At 40.6% G+C, this 27534-nt stretch overlaps 2 protein-coding genes across 3 annotated transcripts in view; one reads left to right on the top strand and one right to left on the bottom strand.

Moving 5' to 3' along the window:
- The window catches only part of LOC135488896 (dopamine receptor 2-like), a 49498-nt gene extending 28498 nt beyond the window's left edge, over positions 1-21000 (top strand). The window contains exons 1-2 of one of the 2 annotated variants that reach the window (XM_064773821.1): positions 13731-13772; positions 16461-21000. In XM_064773821.1, the coding sequence (XP_064629891.1) occupies positions 18437-20437 (2001 nt within the window). In that variant the 5' untranslated portion in view covers positions 13731-13772; positions 16461-18436 and the 3' untranslated portion in view covers positions 20438-21000. Of the gene's footprint in view, positions 1-13730; positions 13773-16460 lie in introns of those variants that run through there. The other variant, XM_064773820.1, reaches the window with a different exon arrangement.
- Positions 21001-21536: 536 nt separating this feature from the next.
- LOC135488898 (mitogen-activated protein kinase kinase kinase A-like) lies at positions 21537-27334 on the bottom strand. Its single transcript, XM_064773822.1, has 6 exons — positions 27038-27334; positions 26609-26754; positions 25970-26095; positions 25051-25183; positions 24559-24736; positions 21537-24426 (listed from the first exon to the last, which is right to left on the bottom strand). The coding sequence occupies exons 1-6, from the start codon at positions 27051-27053 to the stop codon at positions 24186-24188; spliced, it is 840 nt and encodes a 279-aa protein (XP_064629892.1). The 5' UTR covers positions 27054-27334; the 3' UTR covers positions 21537-24185.
- Positions 27335-27534: the final 200 nt, after the last annotated feature.

The raw sequence follows: 27534 nt of genomic DNA, 5'->3' as shown, positions 1-27534 counted from the left end.
TTGTTCCTTTCGAAGCCTCATCTGAGACACGTATTGGAAAGGTATTAGAAGACTACACAAAGATTCCGCTCAAAAGGATAAGTCGACTTCCTTTTGGAGGCGTGGTCGCCTTCGAAAAGGACACTAAAGAACACGCGCCATCAAAGGAACGCGCAGAAAACCGACGTCAGATACACTACACGTCAACGTCAAGAGACAAACAAAAAACTTTGATTAACACTTTTTGCGGCGAGCTGTGTTGGCTTAGTGCAAAGCTCCTTGAAATGATTAATCCTTCAACATGAAATCCATCACAATACAAAGAAGTATATTTGTTTTAGGTCCAAAACTGCAGTGAATCTTCTTGAAAAACCGATACATCATTCTCGTATAAGGGGATATTCACTGGATGCAGACAGTGGAGGTTTTGGATTGAATGAAGACAAATTTATGTACCAGCCTGTCGGCCATTTGTCCTGCTGGAGTCTGCGCTCAAACCCCCGAGACATTTCCCCTCATTGGCTGAAGCAGCAGTGTATGCACGGTCATACACTACTGGCTGGATCACAAGGCGCAAAACGAAATGTGCCTAACCAGAGCGTCGCGAGCATCCGATTCTAGGACTTTCATCAACACTGTGGCAACAATATCCAAACTCTCATTTCCATTGGTTGCTATCTTGCCGACGGAAAAGAAAAGTAGTAACTGACTTTGGTTCCAGGATTTTTAGTGCTATTTCCACTCATAAAAATCATTAGAAGTACCGGAACCGAGACTGACAGTTAAATCTCGGACGTTGACTTGGAGTTGATGTAAATGTACACTGGTACTTCAGCCAATAAGGGGAAGACTGGTACATATAGTTTCAGAGGTTTTTGTGCAGGGCCGGAGAAGCGAACATTAACACAAGATTTCCTCCGGATGAGTATTTCCGGCCAAATTATCATATTTTCTCCATCAATCTGGCCAAACATCCCACACAATTTGGCTGGACTTCCTGTACACCTCCTTATATTCCACAGTAAATAAACAGGCCGTTGCGATGTTATGGTCCATTAGATAAACTCATCGATATTCGAAGTACAAATATATTCGGAATGAGAAATTTGTCCCGAATAAAAACATATTAGTTTTTCATTTGCGAACACGATGCTACAATGTACTAGGTAATTGACAGTTGTTGGAACAAATTGAAGAATGTTCGGGGTTAAAGCTTGGAAATGAATATTTCATACGGATCATGTCTTGGCACGTGGCCTCGGTATCGGGAAAAATTTCGGGCATGTTCATGCAATGATGGAAGCGCCTTGGGTTGGAGATAGATTCAAGCCGAAAGCATTTAGCTGCGGTATTAAGTTAACCTAATGCAAAGGTAAAAAAATCCATTCTTGCCAGCAGTTGATAAGAAATGAATTGTAGGCATTGGCTATAAGTCGAACTGCGTTTCATCTTTCCGATGGACTCCCTGATCGTCCAAAGGCATGCTGTCAGACAGTACCTGACTAATTCTATGCGACGAGTGACAAGACCTGAGGTCACTGTGTCAGAGCCGCCCCTGGGTCTGATTACCAGACAAACGGAATGTCCCAACAGACTCATAAATGTTATCTGAAGCAAGATTCTGGTGTTGATATCAGCAAATACATATAGTTACCACTGAGGAATTGCCCCTAAAGGATGTTATGTCGGGCCCTTGTATTGTGTAGTCTCGCAAAAACCCAATGCATTTGATTGTCGACAGATTGGTACCTTTGCGACCATTACTAATGTCGATTGACGTTGGTTTTATCGTCTGTTAGTATAATGGTGTCGGATGAAAGAAACCGATTGATGAAAAGCAGACGATCAGGAATCTCGGGTAATGCAATTACATATTGGTATAAAGTGTTTTCCCGAGTATAATGAGACGGCGACGAACTTCCTGTAAACATAGACACGTTGTCCTGGCTGAGGCACTGTTGTGCTTGAGAATAATTTTTTTTGAAAAAAATAAAACAGTTTAGGGAATCGGACGTCAAGATATCAGAAGTATCTGCTGTAGGGTGACGAAAAAAGCCAAAACCTAAGAAATAGGTAAAGCAGGACTCGAGATAAAAGATACAGAAAATGTTATAAGCAGTCATTGCAGTCTGACTGAAGCAGTACATTCATACGGTAATCCCAAAGGTACTTCACGAAACCAAGACTGATTCACACAGCAAAAGCTACACGAAGCAATCACCGACTTCGGCACGCGCAGCCGTGAGGAAGAAAAATGAATATGATGAAAGATTGGTTTTCCGAGCAACAAGTTTATAGGCAATTGAAGGGATACACACTCGGGTAAAAACAAATTTCAGAGTATGAAATGAGTGACGGCAACTACCATCTAGACAGTAAAGAAATTTGTTTATTGAATTATAAATGAGTCTCACCTGCTGAACAGAAGCTGCTTCAAGCCAAATCATCTGCTAACAAGAAATTTATTTGAATTATGAAGTTGAACAGGAACTAAAGCTTTAAACAATTAGAGGAATTAAAAACGATAGAACGAAATGAGTGGCGGTGACTATCATAACACTTGTGAAATAATGATGTTATTCATTGATTTTTTTAATGAAGCTCGCCAACTGAAAAGAATCCTACTGTATAATCAAGTCAATTTCTCGAATCTCGAACATAATTCGATACATGCCAGTGAGTGAGAATGTGGGAGTTTAGGTGTGTTAACGACAATCACACTACATTTCTCACCTACAGCTTTTCAGCATATATTTCGAATGTGACGCAGGTGTATGCAATATTTTCAAATTAGATTGAGAAACTATCTATCTGTCATCATTACAACAGTTTGTGTCATATTCTCAGTAGAAGCAGGTATTAATTTTTCACCTGCCTGTTTGCAACTGTTTTCAAGCTCGAGTACATACATGTAGAGGTAATTTATTGCGAGGGCGAAAGATGCGTTTTTTCAGCGTGCTGTTGGTCCATTCATTTTCCTAACACCAACTTCTTCATCCGGGGATTACTTAATTAGCAACTCAAAATAGCCGCACCGCACCGGAAGTGGGGAACGCATTGACCCCATGGGAGTAGAGTGTGTCCTCGCACATCATCAATCGTCTCGATTCTGTGTGCGAGGCATGGCACATTTCCCCCACAAACCACCGGCTGGGCGTTCTGATTTCCTCCATTGTCGCCAATGAGGTATTTGTTGTGTTACGGAAAGGAAGAGTCCATTGACGATGTTATTTGTTATGCAGGTGTAACACGTGCACATAATGTGGGTGAGAAACGACCTCACTGAGGGTGGACAGATTCCTGGCCGATTTGAATTGACCACTTTGAATGAAAAAAAAGAAGGCCAATAGTGTCTTCTTTCCCTTTCAGCCTAATCTACGTCAACACGATGATTTCCAGCGTAACACTCATCTGGTAGCTTGTTGTCCACTCCACGTTAACAAAAGTACGCTGACCGTCAAAGAGAATATACTGGGCAACTTCATCAAGTCGGCCTTGTCATCCAGCTAATGCATCATGATCTTGGTTGGACAGGTCCCGCTGGGTTGGACAATAAAATCTACTCGGGAGCGAAGGGCAACACTGACTGGGAATGAGAATTCCCCATTGATCTTGAGACGGATCTGAAGCAGACACTTTACCATAGGAGACAGCAACATGTTGTAGTAGACAGGTAACTTTGTCATAAATACTAATCACAGAATCTATGATCGTACAAAGAAGCATTATCTGTTAAAGACGTAATTCCAGCCACCGCAACGTGCCGTCTCGATGATTCCTCTGTTGACCTTTGTCTTCAAAGCATGAATAAATAGAACCAACTAGCTGATTTTGCCTAACCATCATTTGATGGCCAGCACTTTTTATTCAGACATTCACCCCATTCATTGGAGGCAAGTTTGCAAAAACTGCAATCCAGATGCCAGTAATGACTCGAGAGGCAACGGGGAAAACTGCCAGCCAATGACGAGATTTACTATCGGGCGGCCAGAAGCTGGCTGTAACGTTGGTCTCCCCTGACGGCAATTTGTAAACGGACGATAGATTGGACAAGATTTCATTTGACTTTTTTTTCTTCTCGCAAAGTGCTGAGCTATATTCCCATGATGGAATTTGGACGAAGACGACTTCTAGCTTTCCAGATTGCCTGATTCTTAGAAAGCAATACCAGTTTTGGTGTTCGACTGGTTTGCAATGGTATCTTTGGTGGGTTCGGTCTTGCTTTCCAAAAATCAAGATATTGGCTCAGTACGTACTGTACCTCAGTTTTGTAGAGCAACAGTATCCGTCGTGAAGTCCATGATTTGTTTTTGCAATATGTACTGATGACATCCTTTACTTCTATCAGAACCCTCAACTGTTTCCTCTTCGAGCATTGATAGATTAACGAACTGTAACATGATCACCTTCACAAATCTCCATGTCGAAGCAGATAGCAATGGCGTCTCTACCATTCAATTTCAAGGTTGCTTCAAATCATTTCTTATAGAATACAGTAGACATCCACTGCAACCGCCCATACCGTCGATCATGCCAACGTCTTCTCACAGTGTCGACAGCAAGTGAACCCCCTTATGATTTTAATAACGCATGGAAATCTGTAGACACCTTCGGCTATTATTCATAAGACAAAGAGCTAATTAGAACATAATATGTCCCCTGGGGTGTGCATGTGACGTTTCTTATCCTTGGTAGCTGTTACTCGCCCTGGCCATCCCAGTGAATGATGTTGCCGCCAAGAGGGTTTGATGTATTAGATTGGATTAGCAGCCCAACTCCAACTTTCCAATGTTCAGTTCAACTGGTTAGCAGCGTCACTACTCTCAGCCCGAGTTGATGGACATGAAGGTATTTACATCAGTTTTCAAAAAATGGCAAAGGTTCCACCCCGCTACAAAGATGTATATTTCACAGAGTGTTCTTGCCTTCAAAAGTACATCACTGGCCTTAGCGTTTCACAGAGATCCTCTCTATTTAGAAACAATAAGGAAATGCCTTGAATCCAGGCTGAGAAAGATAATCTACACATGAATTACCGATTACCACTTCCTAACTCAATTGATTTTCCAATTTGACAACACATTTTCCTCAAATATACCCATCTGATCTGTCGATTGGCAAGTTGTCCGCTTTCACTGATTTGCCGAGAGAGCAGGAAATCTATCGAATGACAAGTTGAGAAATCCCTAATTGCGTCGAGGGTGTTTATTGCTTTAGCATAAGTGCGGACTGAAGTCGTGAGATGCTAACACCACTTTTGGTTACAGAACTTGGTTAGGGTACATTTGCATTTATGAGGCATCCGCAATGAGTGCACACGGCAGAGTCTTGTCCCGCAAATGGTAAATACGTAATTGAAATTGCGATGGCGCTTGGTGTTCCCAACAGTGTTACCTAATCGGCATAAATGGTGAACATTTTGCTAGAGAAATTTGGGTTTGATAGGCTTGCTTTGTGAGGGTCTTGTCCAATTGGGGTGGGGTGGGGGGGGGGGGGGGGTGTTGGGGGTATTTTGATGCTTTGTTGAATAGCAATTTCGATGGCGCCTGTTTTCGTACCACTTGTGCTGAGCACGTTCTTGAAATGACCAAGGCAAATAAAACTCCCCTCAATCAGAGCGATAATTGAAGCATTCGTAGTCAGGTCACGTGTAACTTAGTCAAATAGGTTATACCTTATTTACTGATGGACCTATTGGTTAAACGCAAAAGTGATCGATTTTAAGAGCTACCGTGAAATGTATGAGTATTTGTCTTTCAATATGGTCATCGTTATACCAAAATAGTGAACCCTGTGGTGCGTGTACGTCAATGGGCATAAGACTTAATCAAACCTTCCTGGCTCCTGCTAGTTGTCCCTTTAATGACCATCGGTGATTGTCCTTAACTAGCAAAGCCGAGTGCCATTTCCTCAACCGGAGCCGCCGGCGTGACATGTCCGGTCATGGAAATGGCTTGTTAGGGGTGTAGTCTTATTAGTAATGAAGCATTTGGTGAACCCATGCTAAAGGCAACCGTGAAAGTCATGGTCGGGTAATACTGGCATGTATCAATGCTCAGGCACTTGTCGCCAAAGGAGAAAGTTAGTCACAGCATGGAACTGGGATCTTGCGGCTACGGAAAGCAGAAGCTGACAGTATTTTCTTTAGTAAAACAAGTTTATGGACGATTCTAAACGCTATCGTAGGGATAACTAGTTTTTTCCCCAGAATAGATATTCCTCAGTATGAGAAATAATATGGTTAAACCCAGGCTGACTCGGCGATCACTTAAATTGTTTAATAGATTCAAAAAAAATATTGTCGGGCTTTTAAATATTTTTCATATTCAAGGTCAAAAGGGCAAACAAATGATCGACAAGCTGACAGCGAGTCGTAGCTTAATTTCAGACGTAATTATAGATCCCTAAAGATTAATTTCCTTATAAAGAATTTAATTAAAACTTCATACAAAAAGGGATAATAAACCGAGGTTATCGTTAGAATAAGATAATTTCTAAAGCCTTACTCCAAAGGATCCTCCATGTTTAAGTTGAGGTTTAGATCGGATGACCTTGGTGAGCTGGAGACGTCAACTATTGACAACAAACAGTCATATGTTGAAGATAAGATGCCGGGCTTGTTCACTGGCTCTTTGATTGACGTATCTTGAATTTGCACGCTCGAGTAGGTAATCAGTTCGGTATACACGGAAAGAGAGATGGTTTAAAAGGTTCAATATGGTTTCGAGGTAGCGCGCAGGTCCGTACTTTGAATAGACTCTTCCAAAGGCAGTATCGAGAAACTGCGGGGGCTAACACTTTTTAGATCGTTAAACATGCATTAATTGGTAGGTGAGGATGTCAGTTGGCAAGGATGACTGACTAATTCTCGGTTTTAAGTCAGAAATCGATAGCTTTCAGACATGTACCTCATGAACGTGGCGATAGGATAAAAAATGAACAAGATAACCAATATGATAAATTGTCATCAATTCTTGAGCTCGAAATATCTACACATTTTGTTCAGAGTATATATTCGCCGTCTGAATGTTGCAGCGATCTTTCCTACGTTCTCTTCTGAAGGTGCTCTCGTGCATCAGAAAAACAATCCTAAAGTTCTTTTGCCATTCACCATTTTTATGGCGAATCACTTGTCTAAGCCAACCTCCATCGGGTCCACCTCTAGCCACAGGAGAGTAATTGGCAATAGCCTGACTTTCCATGGTTTGTGATTTGAACAGTCAGCCACTTGTTACATGGAGTATTGATCTTTCATTATCCGCAAATCACAAGTTAACAATTGGCTGCAAGGAATGATGTGTTATACAATGCTTTCGGCGCCTGTAGCGACGTCCGCTTACCCAATACATAAATGCATGGAGGTGAATGTCCGATTTGGCGATTTGCTTTTTCGTACAGGCCGCAATTCATTTTGTGATATATTTTTTTGGAAGTGACTATTTGGCAAGCCCGGCTTACCAAACAGCGACTTTTTCTTGTCCTGAATGGAGAGCCGAACTCATTGATATTAAAGTAAAGTCTCCAGCTCGCCAAACAGGGTAGATTTTTTACCTGTTTGGTAAGCCCGGCTGGCCGAACAGGGTGGCTTTTTAGTGCTGTTTGGCAAGCGGCTCTCCAAACAGGACAAAAAAGATGCCTGTTCGGCGAGCGGCTTGCCAAATAGACCCGGCCTATATTTCTTACTGCAAAAGTGATCACATCCCTGCATTGTGACTTTGTCCAACAGAGCAATGATAAGGACCCTGGAATAAACCTGAAGCCATTCCTTGTGCAGAAAACTGGACGTTGCCATTACAACCGTTTTCATCAAGCAAATCCTTAACCTTTCTGACACTGAGCTAGCCAATCAAAAGAATCAATTGAATTAGGAAGAACAGTGCCAATCTATTTCAGGCGCGCATGCGTAATGATGAGTGATGATGGATGGAAACAAATCTACTTTGCAGTCGTGGCAATCAAGTATAAAACAAATAAGATTAAGATGTGAGTCTACGTGGTTGACGTAGACCAGTCTGATGATGTTTGATTTATTGCAGTGTGAATAATAAATTGTTCCGGCGTTACCCTTTCACCATTGAGGATGGTTTGCATATACTTTCCGATACAGATTTTGGCGGAGCTCGTGGTCGGCGGGGCTCCTTCAGGCTTGCGTTTTAACTGACACTGTCTGCTTGTCCAAGTAGTTATAATCAGGCCAAGTCAACAGCCAAATCCTTCGTCATATGCCAAGGTCATATGCCTTGATGATGACGGCTGTGGTGGTTAAACATTCGGAATAACTCTGAAAAAATCATAATACTACGATTCTCGAGATTTTGGAACGTGGCATATTAGCGAAAATATGTCAGGCTCACTTACTTTGATATTAGTAATACGAGTCAAAATGAACACTGCTCTAGGTCCGGGAAAGCTTCTTCGTATACTGCACACGATGAATAAGAAACATGATAAGTATTTTCAGTAATAAGGTGCAAAACAGTATTCAGTATATCATTTGAAAGAATTTACGAAAGTGTTTATCAAATGAAAAATGTGGATATAGCCGTGGCCTTCGATTATCCTCCAAGCGTAACTCGTAAAAACACTGATTAAGCCGCCTATACCTTACTTAATGGCAAGCTTCGTTGCTCTAGTAACGCTCTAGCTTCTAGGGGAATCCTTCGGGATCTAAGATTTCTGATAACTTGTGCAGAGGTTGCATTGAGCAAATCTGCAGAAGATTGAGCGAAATTGAATGGAATTGGCTTTCGGTCGTGACGATATTGTAATGGGAGGTGGCTGACGAGAATGACAATGATTTTCCAATACTGTGCGCACGAGTGAGATTTTTAACGTTTTATTACCGTTCTCTGGTTTAAAGAAAAAACTGAGTTTAATCTCATCACACGTTACAATATTAAAAAGAGGTCGTCAATCTTCCATTTTCCATTCCCCCATTCTCTTCCTTCCGATGACGGATATTGAATATCTGCTGCTTGCGAGAGTGTACTGGATCGACTGAGAATCTTGTCATTTCAAGCCACATTTACAGGCCCTGTGTCAAAATGATTACCGACAACAAGAGGTGATCGCGTTGATTCGGAGTATTGCGAATATAGATGCGTTAAAATTAAATATCCGTCCGTCCTTCCTGTCCTTAAGACACGTGACATGTACTTGTATCACACCGGATATAAGTGGTGGCAGTGATTGAGATTTCCTTTCCGAATACCCTGAGCCTTTCCGGTTGGTCGTGCGCAATTAATTCTGAATGAAAGGGCACTGTGGGATAACTTATGAACCGTGGTACTGAACTTCCTTATTAGTTCCCAAGTACCACCCCCTGGGGTAGAATCTGAACGTCCGATTTATGCATCATCTTGTTTCTGAAGGTAAGAGTCGAGACAAGAGTACATTGGGAGGTGTGAAGGACATTGCGATTGGTAATCATTCCAAACAAGTTGTATATTTTTGCCATCTGGATAGGCCATATTTTGTTTCCGGCGATTTCTCATTCATACTAACTGGCATATGAGAAGATGGACACGAAATAGTAACAACCCGAAGATATCTCACAGAGTGGCGGTGAAAAAAACGTACAGAACGGATAATGTTTACTAACAGCATCAATTTACACAAATACATTGATAGATTTTATTTCGTGGCTATGGTAACTATTAAATCAAATGGTTTTCCAGATGAAATTAGTAAAAACCAAACTTCGAAGAAATCTGACCAGCAGTTCGCGCTCCAGAGCCCAGAATGGTGTGGATATAACATTACGAATGAGCTACATGTATACTATGATTCTGGTTCGACTTGTTAGGAAGAATCTGATAAGCTCAGGCAGTGTCAAGCTATTAAACATGATGGCGAATATAACTTTCGATAATAAGCAATAATTGGAGATCCACGAAGAATGTGAAATGGAGACTGAGAGTAACAACACACCCACCTTAACCATCATGGTTGTAATCGATCTGTTAAAAGAGCTCACTTTTCATAATGTCGTCTTTCATGTTCATGTGTCATTGAGCATCGCATCTCAGATGGGTTTTACCAAAGCTGAGCGATATTCCTTGCAGAAATGGATATTCTCGAAGTTTCTTGAAAGAGAAAACTCAGACAACTTAATCAGCGTGGTTTCTTTTCCAGGTCTTGATGGCATTGTTAGACTGTTATGAAGGCGGCTTCTATTTTTGGTTAGTTTGCATTGATCAGAGAAGAAGGCTTAATCGGGTCCAAAGCCGCTCTTTACATTTTAAGATGGAGACAAATGATACCAGCTTTTAAGATATCGTATACAGTTTGGATCTGTTCCTGTGAAGGATCGTAGCATAGACTAGTAGTTTCATACCATGTGTTGATATCCTGCCTTTCTGGGACAACCGAAAACCGAAAAACTTACCTGATGTTTTGCATACATCTATCAATATTCCAAGAGCTGAAAAATGAAGAAAGAAGAGAAGAAGAAAAGAAGACAATATACGATAAAAAGAGCGTGAACATGAATACAGGTGATAACAATTACCTTGATTAGTTCGCAAAAAGCCACCGAAAGTATCAACTATATTGTGTAAAAAATCACTATAGAGAGGCCCAATGAGAATCAGCGAAGTGCATTTAATTTGTTTCCTGTACCCCTTCAGGGAGAGCTTATAAAAGCTTTCCCTAGACATCTCTTCTCTATAAAAAGCATGTGTTTTATCCTGACATGCTTCGGATTTGTCGCGAAATAGGTTCCGTATCAAGGAGCTATATATGCTGATCGATGACTGCTCGGTTTTAAAGGAAATATCAAGGTTTTATCTCCTTCCGAGACACACACTTTCTGTTTTACACTACGCCTTGACTCCGACTAAAATTACCAATTGTGCAATATGATGCACACCGATTTGACTCAAGGTCAGCTGGGATGGTCATAGCAGATTTACATCGCTGAAAGAGTGATGATCCTGGCTTGTGTGATTATGAAAATCCGTTCCATTCCAATCACAGCGTGCATCACCATGCGAAAGATTTTCTACTTCCTGTAAGTTCGATAATTTTTTTAAATCGAAGTAGTTACGTATCTTGGAATCTTTTTCATTTTACCATTTCTGATTCTTGATGCATAAATTTAGAATTTTGGAGAATTGTCATTTTGTGAACAGGATAGTAAGGGAAGTTTTCTTAAAATTTCGTCACGATTATACAAAAATACATAATTCTTCAACAATGGCTTTTAAAAGCGTCTGCAGGGCTTAAAAAAGGGCCCTAGATTCTGCTCAATTAAACTTTGCCAAAAGGTAGACCCACTTAACTTTTTAGAATGTTTGGATTTGAGTACAATGTTTTTTTTATGACTTTAAGGGAAATTCAGTGGTAGAGTACGGAAGAACACTTAAGATATAGTGCAGGCAAGGCCTTTCTTTTTGTGACTGAAATCATGTTGGCATTTCGACTACTTCACCGTCAACGTTGTAAGATCTTTCAACTCAATAGACCGAGTACCAATTAGCTTCGCATTGGAGTATCAGCAAGAAACTTGTAAGTTCACATATTTCATTATCATCAGTAGGCACTTTTGCTTGATAAAAGATACAAACATATCGTTCCAACTAGTTAATTAATAAAAGCAAGTGCCTGATTCATGCTACATTGACTCTGCATGAAGGGCTTAACCTCGCTTTCCCGAATCAAAGAGATACATCGTCTCGGCCTCGAAAACGTTCCTTCTCGGCAGTCAATCAGACAATGCGACCGAGAAAAATCCCATGATTGCATTGACTGCAGCACCATTTGAGAATGGAATCGATGTTAATAATGCACCGGATGGTCCTCCGTGATTGATGTGCCTGATGAGGAAACTTTTTAAAAGAAGACAAACTCCGTTCGGTCAACAGCGTAAATTGGCAAATGAAATCTCGAATGTCCTCCGCCACTGCGTAATTACATTTTACAATTGCAAGCTGTAGCACGAGTAGTTGAATAGCGTGATCAACCGATTCCTGAATAGCGTATAGGCGTAATCAAAACATCTTTAGAGATGCAGACATTGCACTGTAACTTTCTATTGAACAATACAGAGTTGTAACTTGTAGTATATAGTTAGCAAGCTGTGGTTGATTTATTCCTTGATATCGAACACAAAAGAAACAGGGATGTTGCTTTTGACCACGATGTAATGGGCAGAAACCGACACTTTGACCAGGCCGCGGCCTTTTTTGAGAGAATCATTACTTTTTTCACCAGAGAGTATTCCACTATTTGGTCAATAACATCTGCTGAGGGATTACACGTTATTAGTCGTTAACAGGGAATTTAATATTTTGCGTCGTGAATTTAAATATCTCATTTGTGGTATTATAGATTACCAGTCGTGATAAGCGACTACTTAACTCCCAAAAAAGAGGATTCTCTGGACTAATGTAAATACTTACTCCGTTGCATCAGATCGATTGTTCGTATCGCGTGACTAATCCTACCTGTCTCATCAGTCTAAATGAGGTTAGCAAGGTAACAGCGTGTCAAGCTAGTAAGGCTGTAGATGAATCATTCAGATACTGATCTGATGATGTTATAGTTAAGGTTTTGCTACGTTTTCGATAACTAGATTCAACCTGTACAATATGTGCACATAGTTTTTCCCCTATTCACTAATGTTCCTCAGTATCAATTAAAAAAACACCTTACTTGCACCTTAAAATATATTGAGTATGTATAATTGGTTGTTGGTATGTTACTATGGAGTACATTAATTCTTCTCTAAAGAGGAAAGTAAAATTCTTAGCACATTCTACTACTTAGTAAGAGTACCTCATCTATGAATATGATATGATATTTATGATATAAAAAAACTAGTCTGAGAAAGATACCAATCCATTAGTTGTTCACATTGCGTGCCTAATCGTCATCTCTTGTCAAGGTTAGCGAGGTTACAGTGTGTCAAACTAGAGAGGCTGTCGATGCATCATTCAGATTGTTATTGATTTCTGTCAAATGCAAGTATTTTCTCCGTGTGCTGTCTCGATTAGGTACTAGTGCTGACTAATTGTCAGGTAGAAAGATTTGATGAAGCAAATTATTCTTGTCACGCACTACTTTAAGGAAAACGAGTCGAAACCACAGCGGGTCAGGTTAGATTGAAAACTGAACAACTTGACGCAAACTCATTTAGAGATTAGTGACACCGCTGAAAATGAACTACAAGTACATCTATATTGACTGATAGTAAACCTACCATCCATTGACGTCATTACTTGGCAATACAATATAATAAGTTTAAATTAATCTGATTTCGAGGGACGTATCGTGTCAATATACGCCATGTTCGTTGTATTTTCTTGTGCAGCAGTTAAATGACAACACTCGGTTCCACTGGTATAGTTATTATGCATGCAAATTTGCCGAAACTTGTCATCTATATTATAGTTGTTTACAATTCCACAACGTCATTGTTCAAATTTGTATTCACGTATCGACACAGTTAATAATTTCAAAATTCAAGTTCTATTTTAAATTTTAAATTTTTTGAACCAACGGAGTAGCCTTCCTTTAACAATGGTACATTGTAGCAACTTGATTGTTGTAATGAAACAGCCTGCAGCTATTACCTGATAACAGTATATGATACATCAAACCATATCAAAGGTGTTTATGTACTTTTCTCACTTGTGTTGAGTAACCATTACAGTATTGTACCATTGTACAGCCAATTGGCACGTGTCAGTTCAGGCTGTGCACGTACGTAACAGTCGTCGAATTTCTCTTCTGTTCATGACTTGTCGATAATTGCCTCTTATAAGGATATTATTTCTGATATTGAATTAAAAGTAAGTTGTGACAATGCATTTTGTAGTACTTTGATGGTGTTACTTCCTGAGAGCGATATTTTCCGTATAGCACAGTTTGAAATTGTCTTGTTTCTTTTGCTCGGAATGTGGGCAAAATCGTTTTTCTTTGACAGGCAAAGTCGAGTTACCCTTAGTTTTCTATGCCTTTTTTTTTCCTGGAGGGGTGGGGAGCATGGCGTTCCTTGACATTCCTTATTAGAGATCGTTTCCCGTTACTAGTTGATTAGGTCAACTCAAATTCTATCTCTGAATTACCATGGGCGCCATTTTCTGGAATTCTGTAAATATCATGAAAGCTTATTAAACATTTGAATGGAACAGGTGTTGGGTAACGCCATTGATTGATAAAATACCATGCTAATCTCTAAAAAGAACCGAATTTAAGGCTTAAGATTTCTGTAAGTCATCACCCTCTTCAAGTTATTATCATTGGACGTTTGCTTTATGGTCGACCGTGCCACTTAGTTGTGACTTATCCTTTCCCAAGGAGCGATAATCGTAGTCACTTATCTAAACAGGTGGTACTTTGAGAAATCCACCTGCCCAGGAAATTGCACATTCCGCAGCAACTTCAACTTTTGCATGTCAGTGTCGGTACCATTAACCTGATCAATAGCATGTCAGTGTCGGTACCATCAACCTGATCCATAGCATGTCAGTGTCGGTACCATTAATCCGAACAATAGCATGTCAGTGTCGGTACCATTAATCCGAACAATAGCATGTCAGTGTCGGTACCATTAATCCGAACAATAGCATGTCAGTGTCGGTACCATTAATCCGAACAATAGCATGTCAGTGTCGGTACCATCAACCTGATCAATAGCATGTCAGTGTCGGTACCATTAATCCGAACAATAGCATGTCAGTGTCGGTACCATTAACCTGATCAATAGCTGAAATTGTTATCGATGTCTTGATGTGGTATTATTTGCAAAGCATATGTGCTCGATGCTATACGTCATGATTTATCACAGGAGATATTTCTTGTCAACAACAGGTGTGTCTTCTGCTCGTGTTATCATTCTCATGATTAATGACACTCAGTCGTTAGGAATGTCATTGACTAATCTCGTAAATTCAGTCTGGCTATATGTTTGATATAAAGAATCCCACCGCAGGCAAGGTAGCGGTGGAATAAGAATTATGACCTCGTTTCCTTAATCCAAGCTTATCTTGGAACTGCTTCGTTTCGTCTTAATCTTAGACGACGAAGGTGTAATGAATAGGGTGACGTTACTCGATAAGAAACCATCGTGTTTCGTGTTGGCAATATAAAATACTCCCATAATCAACATAGTATGTATACTGTAATCTATATCATAATACTATAAGGCGGCTCGCTAAAGTGCCATTTGGGGGTCGTGTTTCGTCTCGAAATTTTGCACGTTTGCAGGTGATATGTTATCCTGATGCAACGTCATGTTTATTTTCGGAAATTTACTTCAGCGAAGCAGTAATGAGGGATTTTTAATCGGACACGGTCAATTCTCCTTATCACTCACGGAAGCCAAGCCATTGCTGTTCAGTTATGCAGGGGATTAATGAATCACCTGCACTCCCTGTTGGGTGACTAACACTACCTGTTGAACGGCTGGCTGTAGGGGGATGATTGGAACAGCCTGTACACGTGTTGACCTGCTGAACCAAGGTTAATGTTATTTTCAATCCACGATTGTAGGTCACCTGATCTTCGAGATTTCGCGGGAAAGAAATGGTAAACAAACGCATGTGTGCAGTTCAAATGTAAACAAAAATGTATTTTGATACTTTTGGTTGCTGGACTTGGGTTTTCCCGCAGTAAGGAGCTGGGGTCAAATTGATGGTCTATCGTATATTGGTACTGTATTAGCCAGAGCTAGCCCTTGATTATGAAGGGATTTTCAAATTAAGGTTACAATGGTATGTTTATGTGCTCACCACAGCTTTCAAAACTTGATGTATCTGAAGAGGCACTCTGAACTTGGCATGGCCTTATCAAGGAGCTGCTCACGGTGCTGAACTTCTAGCTTGCCTGTCGACTAAGTGCCTTGCCCGAGATCATGCTACATGTAGGAGGAGCACGCATTTTAAAGTTTTAGTAGTGATAGTGCAATTGGTCCGAGCCATTTGGAGGCCGACATGTGAAGGCCTATCTGGGTTCTCCTTCATCTCCGTATAAAAAGGGGCATATTGCTGACTAAGGAACGAGGTATATTCACATTGCCTCATCATCTCATTCGGACCAATTGATTTACTTTTATATGCACGCATACAGCACGCCACAGGGTCCGAGTCTGTGGACAAATGGTTGGTTTAATTTGTCTCTTCGATATTGCTCCTTTGATATTGCATTATATTTTCATTGCAATTCAATCTATTCAAGGTATAGCCCATTTGAACCTGCCTGCGCCACGGGTACAATGCTAGTATCAGTTATAATATCGCTTGTTTAAAGAAGAAATTCATGCAGAGCATATAGCGACAAACGGCAACAAATCAGCATCGCTTAAACAGTTTGGATTGTCAGGCGTTAAAGGATTCTGTGAGAATGAAAAAAAGAAGCAAGTAGTTTAAAATAATGATGATTCTATGACTAAATGATCAGTGATTAGTTCTTCTTCAGTGTACCTACTTCTATTGTCGCAAATACTGTAAACATTGAACTTCTCCTATCATATTTTGCAGATCAAGGTACTGCAAGATGAAACGTCGTGGCAGTCAGCATATCAAGAATCTTTGCGGGGGATTCTTTGAGGAGACGAGTAGAAGGAGTTACTTGCCGATCTGTTTTCTCAACCTTGGTCAAAAAATGACATAAGAGGCCAAACCCGGGAGATATAAAACAGGATATATCATTTTTTCCTCGCCAAAGTTTGGCACCTAAAAACATTGATCGCTAGGTATGCTAGTTTTTCCGGCCTGTGTGTTGCTGACGGAATCGGCGTGGAGACATTCCGACTGAATACGACACTGGCTTGGCCGCTTGCCCCCGGGGAACAGACTGAACGCTTCGGATAGCTACTGGGAAATGCAAATAAGTGGAATATATCAACTTCTCTGCACGTAGGATTTATATCGACGGATAGTTTCAACATGTGTGTCAGAATATACCCATAGTGTCATGACTGATAAAGAAAAAAATCACAAACGCTTTCATCTAAAGAAATGCCCAGCACACTGTTCAGAGCAGATTGCCTCATCATTTGATTGAACTCTTTAAAAAAATCAAAATGCCCGAACAGTATCTTGAACTATGATTTCAGGCTTGAACGAACAATCTTTGGAAAAAGTTGAAGGTTTAACCATTTGAGTGCAAGTTAAAGGTGGATCAAATGCCTTCCTTTAAAGTTCGATAGCATAATTATCAAAACACTTTAAAAACATTTATGTGAAGGAGGATTAACGATTTTCTCCAAAAAATGAAATATTTGTTCTTTTCGAACGTTCAATTTGCGTGCCCGTGAGAAGCAGGATCAAACATTTGTTAATTCGCTGTCTAAACATTTGTAGAGCCATTACACCGGGTTAAACTGTCCGTATCATCGATAAGCAAGGCAAAGCCATTCGCAGGATTGTTGCCGATATTCCGGAGATAGCAAGATTTGTTCGCGGTATCTTTGTCCACGATCACGGACTGGCCGCCTTGTGGTCGATACCACAGAATGGAAAATTCACGACGCGACAAAATCATTGTCTGATCCATCAGAGCCTGGTCGAAGTCAAAATTGAGTTGTTTATAGGTAGAGTGATGGACAGGGTCAGCTTGGAGTCAATCGAGCATCTATTGTATTACTAGAATTCATGGGTTTGAGGGCAGAGGCAAATCAATAAGACTGAGTGAAGATTCACCGGATACAGGAATGAGTGACATTACACGGCTGTTACGTAGAACAGCCGATTAGTATCTGGAGTAATGACAGTTAATTCGTGGCATGCAGTTGTAATTCGTATTGTTTATCATGCAAATAACTGGTATTGAGAGATTCGTTGGAATGTTTATAAACTTTCAGTGATTCTGTAGAGTACGTAGGATGGCACAATACTTTATACAGTGATTCAGGCGAGTCTGGTTTCGTCCACTGTATCAGTTAGGCTGACAAAAACCAGTAGATAATCTATTGTGTATTACAGGGATTCACGCAAATCAGTGGGATATCTATTGTGTTACAGAGATTTACGCAAATCAGTAGGATTATCAATATTGTGTTAGAGATTCATGCAAATTAGTAGGAATATCTACTCCGAGGACAGTCAAAGGATTGTGTTATAAAGTTACTCAGGGTAATCAATGGTGATGATTTGATTGAAGCGATGTTGAGTCCGTGGTGCGTGATGCAGCATATCAGGGCAAGTTCATAGGATTATTGTTACATTATGGAGAGCCATACACTGTGTAATACTTTACAACGATTGTCGGATTGTCAACTGTATCAGAATGATTAAGCTGGACCTGTAGGATTGTCTATTCTACTGTTATCCTGGATTGGTGACAGGATTATATCATTAGTATATTGGCGATGACACACAGATTCGAAACTATTTACGTATAGGCCTACATGTTTGTGGTGGATCTCGAATGGAGTGGTTCTTTAACTTGAGGAGATTAGTTGATTTTTTCTGAATTCTTCCGAGCAGCGCTTTTTCCAAGCTGGCCGCGTATAATGAGAAAACGGAGTATTCGACTGACAAATCAGTCTTATGTCCATGTTTACGTTGGTGCTACAACAAAGGATGCTAAAATGTCTCACAGAACGCCAGGGTTACCCCTGAACAAAACTGAAATGAAGCCTACGGTGGGATATTCTCCTAACGATACGACGACGGCCGAATTCACAGCATATAATCGGACGACACCGCACGGTACCCAAAACCCACTGTTTCGTCCTACGACTAGGACCACTTCAGGTGGGTCAAGCGGAAGTTTGGGGACTACAACAGATGGTGATTTTTATAATTCAACGTATACGATCTCTAGCGAATCTCATAATGCGACAAACACTACTAATGAGTCGTACAATGCAACGGACACTACTAGAGTTCCTTTTTCTACCAGTGATTATGTGAACAACCAAACCTCGAAATCAGGTCTTTCAACTTCTGATCATAATTTCACTTCTTCTGTTACAAACGCTTCTTTCCCATTGTATGAAACCTCCACTGCTATATCCAAACGAGCCACGACAGACGCTCATTCTTTTTCTAATCACACTTCAAATATTGCATTATTCAATTCCACAATAGAACTAAAGACACTTAATTCAACAGCTCAACCTGGCCCCGTCCAATCATCAACGCTCGCAAGCGACTTCGTACATTACGCCAAAACGACTCATGATAAAGGCGTCGTGGAAATAGTCTACGGCATCGGAGATTTGGCGAATGATTCCTTGACATACAATTCGACGGATAATTTCACGGATTACAATAACACGGGACTTGTTCAGATAAACTACAAACACCCAGCATTAGGAGTGGTCCTGTGTCTGTTTGTTGTTGTAGTGATTGTTGGTAACCTTTTAGTAATAGCCGCCGTTGCCAGGGAGCGCTATCTCAGAAGTGTGACGAATTACCTCATCGTTTCGTTAGCTGTTGCCGACCTTCTGGTAGGCGGGATAGTCATGCCGTTCAGTATTATTCTAGAAATGACAAACGGGGTATGGTTGTTCAATCACATCTGGTGTGATCTGTGGCATAGTTTCGATGTCCTAGGCAGCACTGGCTCCATCTTGAATCTCTGCGTCATTGCGCTAGATAGGTACTGGGCAATAACAGACCCCATCGCGTACCCAACGAAAATGAGCAACAAGCGTGTATGGATATTAATCAGTTTGGTCTGGGTGTGCTCCGCCCTGATCTCATTTCCGGCGATTCTCTGGTGGCGTGCTGTGTCTCCGCACATGAACGAGGAATCGTGTGTCTTCTCCGAAGATAGCGGTTATCTCATTTTCTCATCAATCGTATCATTCTATACTCCGCTCATCATAATGTTATTTGTTTATTATCGGATCTATAAGGCCGCCACTGCTCGGACTAAGAGTCTAATCACCGGGACTAAAGTTATTGCCCCGGATGGTGTCCGAGGCGAAGTGATGACACTGCGGATTCACCGGGGAAAGGCCGCGGTACGGAACGGCCACGTCAACATAAACTATCACCGTCCGGCATACACGGACACCGACAGAGAGACAGATAGTGCCAGCCACATGACAAGGTCGGACAGTGATGACGAGAACAGACCCGCAAGATTCATCAAGAAAAAAATACAAAAATTTGCCATTGGTAGAAAATTAAGTAAGCTGGCAAAAGAGCAGAAGGCCGCTAAGACTTTAGGAATAGTCATGGGTGTTTTTATTATCTGTTGGGTGCCGTTTTTTGTGACTAATGTCCTTTGGGCTATCTGTCGCACAGCCTGCGTGGTTCGTGCTGACATTTTCTTCCCAATTTTTACATGGTTAGGCTATCTTAACTCCGGGATGAACCCGATCATATACGCTCTCTCGATGAGAGATTTCAGGCGGGCGTTTAAGCGTCTTATGTGTAGCTGGTGTCCAAATTACAACATTCACAAGAAGGCCAAGATGTTTCAGGTCCGGAGTATGTCAACGTCGAGTTTCACAGGACCTAGTTGCGCCACTGAAAGATTCTCCACCGTGCGGTTATGACGAAGACTAAAATTAGAGCAATTAAAGGTTAAAGGGTGATGTTGGAGACAGGCCTTTACGTACTGTGGCGATATCATTAAAGGCTAAATTCATGCAATAATCAGACGGGGCCTTTTCAAGAAAGGTCATGCACTCAGCAGCTCTTGTTAAGGACAGGAACAGTATCTCATTATCAGAAACGTTATAAGAAATTGCCTGTGGTAAAGGTGATCACCATCGAATACTATAGAGATAGTAGCCGCCGATTCATCTTAGTCTTGGTCAGTCAGCCGCTGATTGTATCTCATATATGGCAGATTGCCAAATATATTATTGATTGGACGACTAAGGTATCGGTTTGGTTAAAAGAAGTTTGAAAGAACAGAGAGCGGAGGCTGGCATCGCTTTGCAACAAATTGCAAATAAGCAAACTTTCACGATTTCTTTCGTTGAAAGCACATTGAAATTTTTGACATTGAATTTTTTTTCTTCAAACCTTATTTCATAAGGTTATCTGCTGATGGCTAGTGTACATGTTTAACACTAGTTTTATTCTTAATGTATCCCTGGGTGATATCGGTTTATCTTTCAGATTCCTAAGTTTTGAAAGAAAAAATGGTGATGAAAATTTCCGTTTCTGTTATAGAATTATTGACCATAAACGACCTTTGTGGTATCGTGTAGTTAAATCTTTCTTTGGAAGGATTCAGCTGCCAATGTGTCTCGGCTTAAGTCCGAACTAGAGATGATTTATAATTTGTTCGTACGGCAAGTCTGGATTGGTCGGTTAAATAATATGAAACTTTATTTTGAAATTTCGAATTATTATTTCTGTCACGCTCTTGGACGGTTGCCCGTCTTGGCGGCTACGATGGGGATATGGGGGTCAATGTTTGTCAATAAGTTGCCTGCTACTGCCGTTGACAGAGTGTGTGATACCTTCTGTAAATTTAATGGTATGATGTATGTAAATATTAAAGGTTTGATCCATAAAGAATCTTGATCCGTGTTACATTCAAACTTCGTGTTATATTTCTTTGCTAATTACGTGAATCATTACGACGAAGGGACATTTTCGGATGGTGCCTCTTGAGATAAGAAAGAAGTTGAAGGCTATGAATGCTTCATTATGTTATAGATACTTTATTCGTGACATGTCACAGATAAATACACAGGACAATTATAATTGGTGTGAACATAAGCAAAGAATGGTGCAAACAAAAAACAACAAAACACACAACATAAAAACCTATACCGCACACAGGAGAAATCAGGTGAGAAATAATGATATTATAATAAACACAAGAAGTGAAGTATATTATTGACTTGTTCTCTTTCTGCTGGGTTAGCATCCCTGTACTCGGCGAACTCACGTATGGCACGCGCCCGCCGACGAAGGTCTTCGTCAGGCATGTATATATTATGAATGGCACAAGGATTGAGATGAAGTGTGTCCCTGGGTATATTGAGAGCTTGAGATAAAAAGGTAATATTATTTGAAACTGAAGAACCGCTGCCTCTGAGCGCGAGGTTTCCTGAGAGTTTGATAAGAATGTTTGAATGGTTCATGACCCTACTGTAGTAACTGACAAAGCGTTTTTTTAGAGTGATGTCTATAGGTGAGGAGTCCATAATGAGAGGTAAGAGATTGCCATGAGTCCAAGGATGCAAACCCAGCAGTCTCCTTGCAGCCTTTCTCCAAGCGGTGTAAAGCCCATTTGCTTGCCCGTTGCTTAAATCCCACAGTGAAGTTCCGTAGAGTGACATACAGTAACTTTGGAATAAACGAAGCCTTGTATCAATATTACAATAGTGAAATCTGGACATAAGAACATTAACTCTCCGATTAAAATCTGGCTGTAACTCCAATCAGGTGACCCAGGTGAAGCGCAGAATCCTCGGCCACAATGAGTGAGCCTTGGAATACAATGGATGGAGGATTAGCGCGCCAATCCCGGCCACCCGATTGAAAGTACAACAAATGACATTTGGAAGCATTGAATACTGTAACACTGTAAGTCTTCATTATGTTATATAAACAGGTCAAGCAACTTTATAGTAACAGCGACTGATTTTCATCGAAGACTTCTCCCGCGGATGTTTAACCTTCCCTTGCCATTTCATTCTATAAAGATTTCATCCAAGTTTTTTTCTTTCGCCTTGAAGAGAAAGTCTACAGATCTTATCAACTGCATATAGCCTGCAGTAATAGCCAAGATTACGTGATAAATAGCGAAATGAACATTGCATTTGCTACAATGATTTGTAGTGTGTGTTTTCGAGCAATAATTGTCAAGACTATAATAAATGTAAACGACGAGAAAGAAGTCATTTCGATGGAAAGAACGGGATGCCGTGGAAAGTTACGGTTACATTTCAAGACATTAATTGAATCTCCTCCGCATTTACTATCGACTATAAAGCATCCGGCATCCTATGTTACTTGGTCTCGCTTGAAGTGCGATGGAGTTTAATTGCAATTGAATATCCTCGTGTTGAACGAACAGCTAATGACAAAGGCCCATCGTGTCATAATTCGTGGATGGATTACAAAAGCCAGAATTTGGCGCCATGACAAGACCGAGAAGCTGCGCAAGCTAATGATAATATATTTATAAAGCGACCCTCTGTTGTTAGATATACATGTATGTAGCAGGGAACTTTGCTAAATAGAGAACTCTACCGCTTACTAATAGTGCACTGATTCTAATGGTTCCTACTGTATTCGCGACAACCCATCAGTTTGCTCTTTTTCTTGATTATGATAGTTTATAGCACATCTACATGTACAGTACACATTCTAGACATATAAGTAAAACCCAATTTATACTAAGAGAAACATCTCCATACATAATGATATATGCTTCTGCCCATTTCAATAAGTATCATTTTATTTTCATAAGATGTAATCATCAGAAGCATCCCCCTCGATTCAAACTTAAGTCTCTCCCCAAATGAGCCAATAAATCTTACACCGATGAGAACGCTAGCTATACTCTTCGATGTCAATCAGGTGGAAATTTCAAATTATCTTAATCGTGTTACTGTTGATTTCAAATATAAAACCGCAACGATCTTTTTTATTGCGGAGAGGCGACCGCCGCTTTCCAGATCGGTGTAAGGGAATCCCGTTGTGGGGAAACAAAGTCTGACTAGCTTAATGTTGTTATATAATTCTATGCCGTGACGTCGAAATAAACTCGGCGAAGAGCTCCGCCGCAAGAGACGCTCATTTGGGGAGGGGGGGTTAAGTCAAAGATTTTGCCATTAAGTTATGGTCGAAAAAGAAGCTTATCAGATCGGGATGCTGAATTTGACACATTTGATTGGATAAAATGTCCGAAACGTACCCAACATAAATTCTGCTTTTAGGTTTCCCTGAACAAAGGGTTTAACCCCAGCCAGGCACATTTCCAAACAAAACGCAAGACACAATCATCTCACTTACTATTAATTTCTATCAGAAACCATAATACTGTGGATGGAGACCAAATGTGACCGGAGACAAAATCACTTTTACGGCTTCTGCTAGTTTAAGCCATTTCCACGGGGCCATAACAATCAATTTTCCTATTCATTGGATAATGAATACTATTTGGCACTGTTTCGCACGTGACGGCAGTATCATTTTCGTTAATATTCTTTCTTATGATGAAGACGTATACAAATGCGATGGTCAGAGCTTCTGGTTCAGCTTTTACACAAAACCTTTGCCCCCCCCCCCGTATAAACAAGAGCTTGTTCTAACAAAGGAGACGCGTTGGGTGATTTAGGCAAGAAACGCATGGCGTAAGAGGTCATCAGCTGATGGGCGATCCTTTGGTTCTTTGACAAAACAATGGTTGAGGAAATCTCTGGCTATCTGGGAGACACCGTCTGGCAGGGTATAATCGGGACGCTCGCACTGTGCAATGTCCCTCATCAGAATGAACCTTGATATGCCAGCCAAACATTTAGCCTTCCATGGTGGATCTGAAGATAGCATCTGGACAACAACACAGCCAGTGCTCCTGGAAAGATGATATACAGAGTGATTTGGAACCCGTAGAAATAATGTCAGTGAAGTTGCCTACGTTATCTTTGATGGCATTTTACCAGAAATGAAATGAAAAGCTTGCGATGATTTAGTTCATTTTACTTACCATATATCTGTTTTTAACCCATGTCCAGAGTCTTCCAAACTGGTTAAAATCATTTCGGGCGACATAAAAAGGGGGGTTCCAGCATAAGTATGAGCTGATTTGCTAGTTTCCATTATCTTAGAGAGACCGAAATCAGCCAACTTTGCACTGTCTACGCCATCTAACAGAATGTTGCCACCTGCAGATTAAATATTTGCTGTAACGTATGGGAGGAATTATACAACAAACATATTGTGTACTCTAATTAAATCTAGTGTACTGTCTGTGCTGAATGATGCCAAGAACTCAATATCTATCATGAGAATATTCAAATTCTGAAATAAATTTTCTCCTGCCCTGGGCATTAGGATGGCAGAAGACACCTCCTTTCGATAAAACAAATCAGTGTATCACATACAGGTTACGCCAATATCGCCAGGTCATAATAACTTTGGCTTTTTATCTTGTTGGCCTTTTCGTGGAGTCCACGATCACTGCCCCTGGCATCCTTACCTTTGATATCTCGGTGGATTATCTTCAATCCATGGAGATAGCGGAGTCCTTCCATGACGTCTCTTGTATAACGCTTTGTCCTTTCCTCTGAAAATGGTGCGGCTGTTTTGTCCAGAAGATAGTCTACGGACCCCTATGATGAGAGAAAAAAGGATGAATCCGTATATTCAGCACTGTTTTCACAACTAACAGCGGTTTGTATGTGTGACAGGAACTATTTGCCTCAAAATATCAAAAGATTTAGGGAGCACCGACATCACATGGACAAAAGGGATAGCACGACTTCTACTGACAAATACCGTGCAAGCTTCGATTCCTTTTTTGATTTAGTCATTAATCGTGTTGTTTCTCGTTAAACGATACGGAAACAGAATGTATTGTTCGAGATCAACTGATGTTTGTGTAAGGTTCATCAATCATATCGCGATAGGTGGAGCAACAATAGGTATCGAGATGAAGTATGAGACAAGACCACTAAAGAATATTCATAGGTTGGAGGCCTATCAATTGGACGAGTGCATGTTTTTAACTCTCAAGTACATATTTGGAGAGGTATTGAAAAAATATTTGTTGTGGCAAGTCTACAGATATAAAGAAATTATTTGATGAAAAAATTAATTTCGAATTTTGCCAGTTTGGTAATAGGGGGCGTGTTTTGAGATTTTTCTGCCAGTTCGCTGAAAAGAGTGGAGATATCAATGTCTGTCTAATTTGTCGATTATCAAAAAATTTCCGTGGTCAACTACCAGTTTATTTTTCACCATTTACTTGCCCGACTGTCCGGAATATCATATCAAAATTTCAGATTCACAACCCCACGCAGTATTTGATGCGTCGCGGTCAAACATTGACAATTTAACTGCTAAAAGGCTTAAAAATCAATTGTGGTCTTGTCTCGTATTGATCGAGTGTAACATACCCCAGACATGTATTGCAACATGATTTGGATGAATGAGCCATTGACATGGTGACCCAGATACTGAACAATATTAGGATGCGTCAGTTGGCACAGGATATCCACTTCCCTGCAGATACTAGCTGTGATCTACAAAACGAAAATAACACGAAATTGATACAGGATGGTTATCGCAAACCGCGTTTCACATAGTCATAGATTCTATAATTCCATGAGTTCCTTAAGAGATTCCATGACGATGGGTCCAATCATTGTGCGCGTAAACATCAAAATAGTCTACTGTAGGCCATTCTACACCTCGAGTCCTCCGAAATCTCAAAAATAGGAATAGTTTACCAATTCCAATGTAGATTCTTTGATGTCTCATCATACATTCTATGTTATGCAAGCAAATATTCTTGGCCAATGGCATTGATCGAATCACATCATAAAAAAGCAATGGCTCCATCATAGAATCGATGACTATAGCGCTTGGTGGAAACGACCATGTTGTTCCATCATATTTGGTGGTGGTATAGATCAGAACGTCAGAAGCTTTCACTCCCCCTGACGAAAACAGTCATCAGAACTGAACCAATCAGGCGTAAATTAAAACTTCCTGTCAGTTTTGCTGAAGGAAGGTTGTAATAAAATGTAATATACCGTTGCATCTGGACACACCGCCTGTTTTACCGCCATATGGCTGATCCCGTTATCGACCCCTTGCTTCAGTTGATAAAGAAGGACTTCTCCAAACTGCCCCTTTCCAAGATCCTTTACTTTTTCATACTTCTCGATGTCTATATTCGCTGTAACAAAAAAGAAGGCCAGGGGTTCGATAAAATAAGTATATACATTTGTACCCTGGCTATGCCTCGTCCACATTGTATTGCTGACATCCAAGGGCACAGTTGCATTCCATCGTTGGACTATTTCTCCAAACATGGCGACCCCTTGAGCGAATGCAAACGTGCATGTACATATGCCTTCTTTACTGAAGCCGTTTGTGGTCATTGCACTCTGTGGGCAGACATACATGAACTTTCCACCAGCTAACGAGGAAACAAGGATTCGTTGTTGGAAATGTCTTACCGTTTGGCTGAGCCATCGTTTTACGTCCAGCTACACACAGATGTGGTAAAAACAAGCGATCCGACCGAAATAGTTTACTTCCCTCCTAAAGAACGTAAGAATGCCAATTGCGAATTTGAAAGTGCATGAAAAGCAGCCGACTTCGAAACTGTCTCGGTTGGGGATGACTTTCCTTTCAAAAGGACGTGCTATTAAAAACGAGTTCAGTGGGGCAGACAGTAAACACCCCTCAATACGAAGTGATAAAAAACCAGGTCGTCTTGTACATTCCAATATATATATTCGCGATAACACAAGGCGGTCGATATCTATACCAGATTTATGTATTGGGGTCACTTCAAAAAAGAAATTTAAATAAAACGAGCGTAGATTAACAAGAGACGTACAACCTACTATTACTTTGAATGCAGAAACATCATGTAATCTTTTTGCCGATGATTCTCATTATCATGATCTGCGACAGCGCTCTCGCCATCTATAATTTCTGCGTGGTGTCG

The sequence above is a fragment of the Lineus longissimus genome, chromosome 6 (assembly GCF_910592395.1).
Source record: "Lineus longissimus chromosome 6, tnLinLong1.2, whole genome shotgun sequence".
Taxonomy (NCBI): Eukaryota; Metazoa; Nemertea; class Pilidiophora; order Heteronemertea; family Lineidae; genus Lineus; species Lineus longissimus.
Note: the sequence above shows the minus strand (reverse complement) of the source record. Positions and strands in the feature narration are given on the sequence as shown.

What these genes read in the sequence shown, in the direction of transcription:
- LOC135488898 (XM_064773822.1), bottom strand. An exon ending in AATCCACCGAGATATCAAAG is followed by an intron (nt 24,737 to 25,050) that starts GTAAGGATGCCA and finishes TTTAATCTGCAG; the next exon opens with GTGGCAACATTCTGTTAGAT. An exon ending in GGGTTAAAAACAGATATATG is followed by an intron (nt 24,427 to 24,558) that starts GTAAGTAAAATG and finishes TCATCTTTCCAG; the next exon opens with GAGCACTGGCTGTGTTGTTG.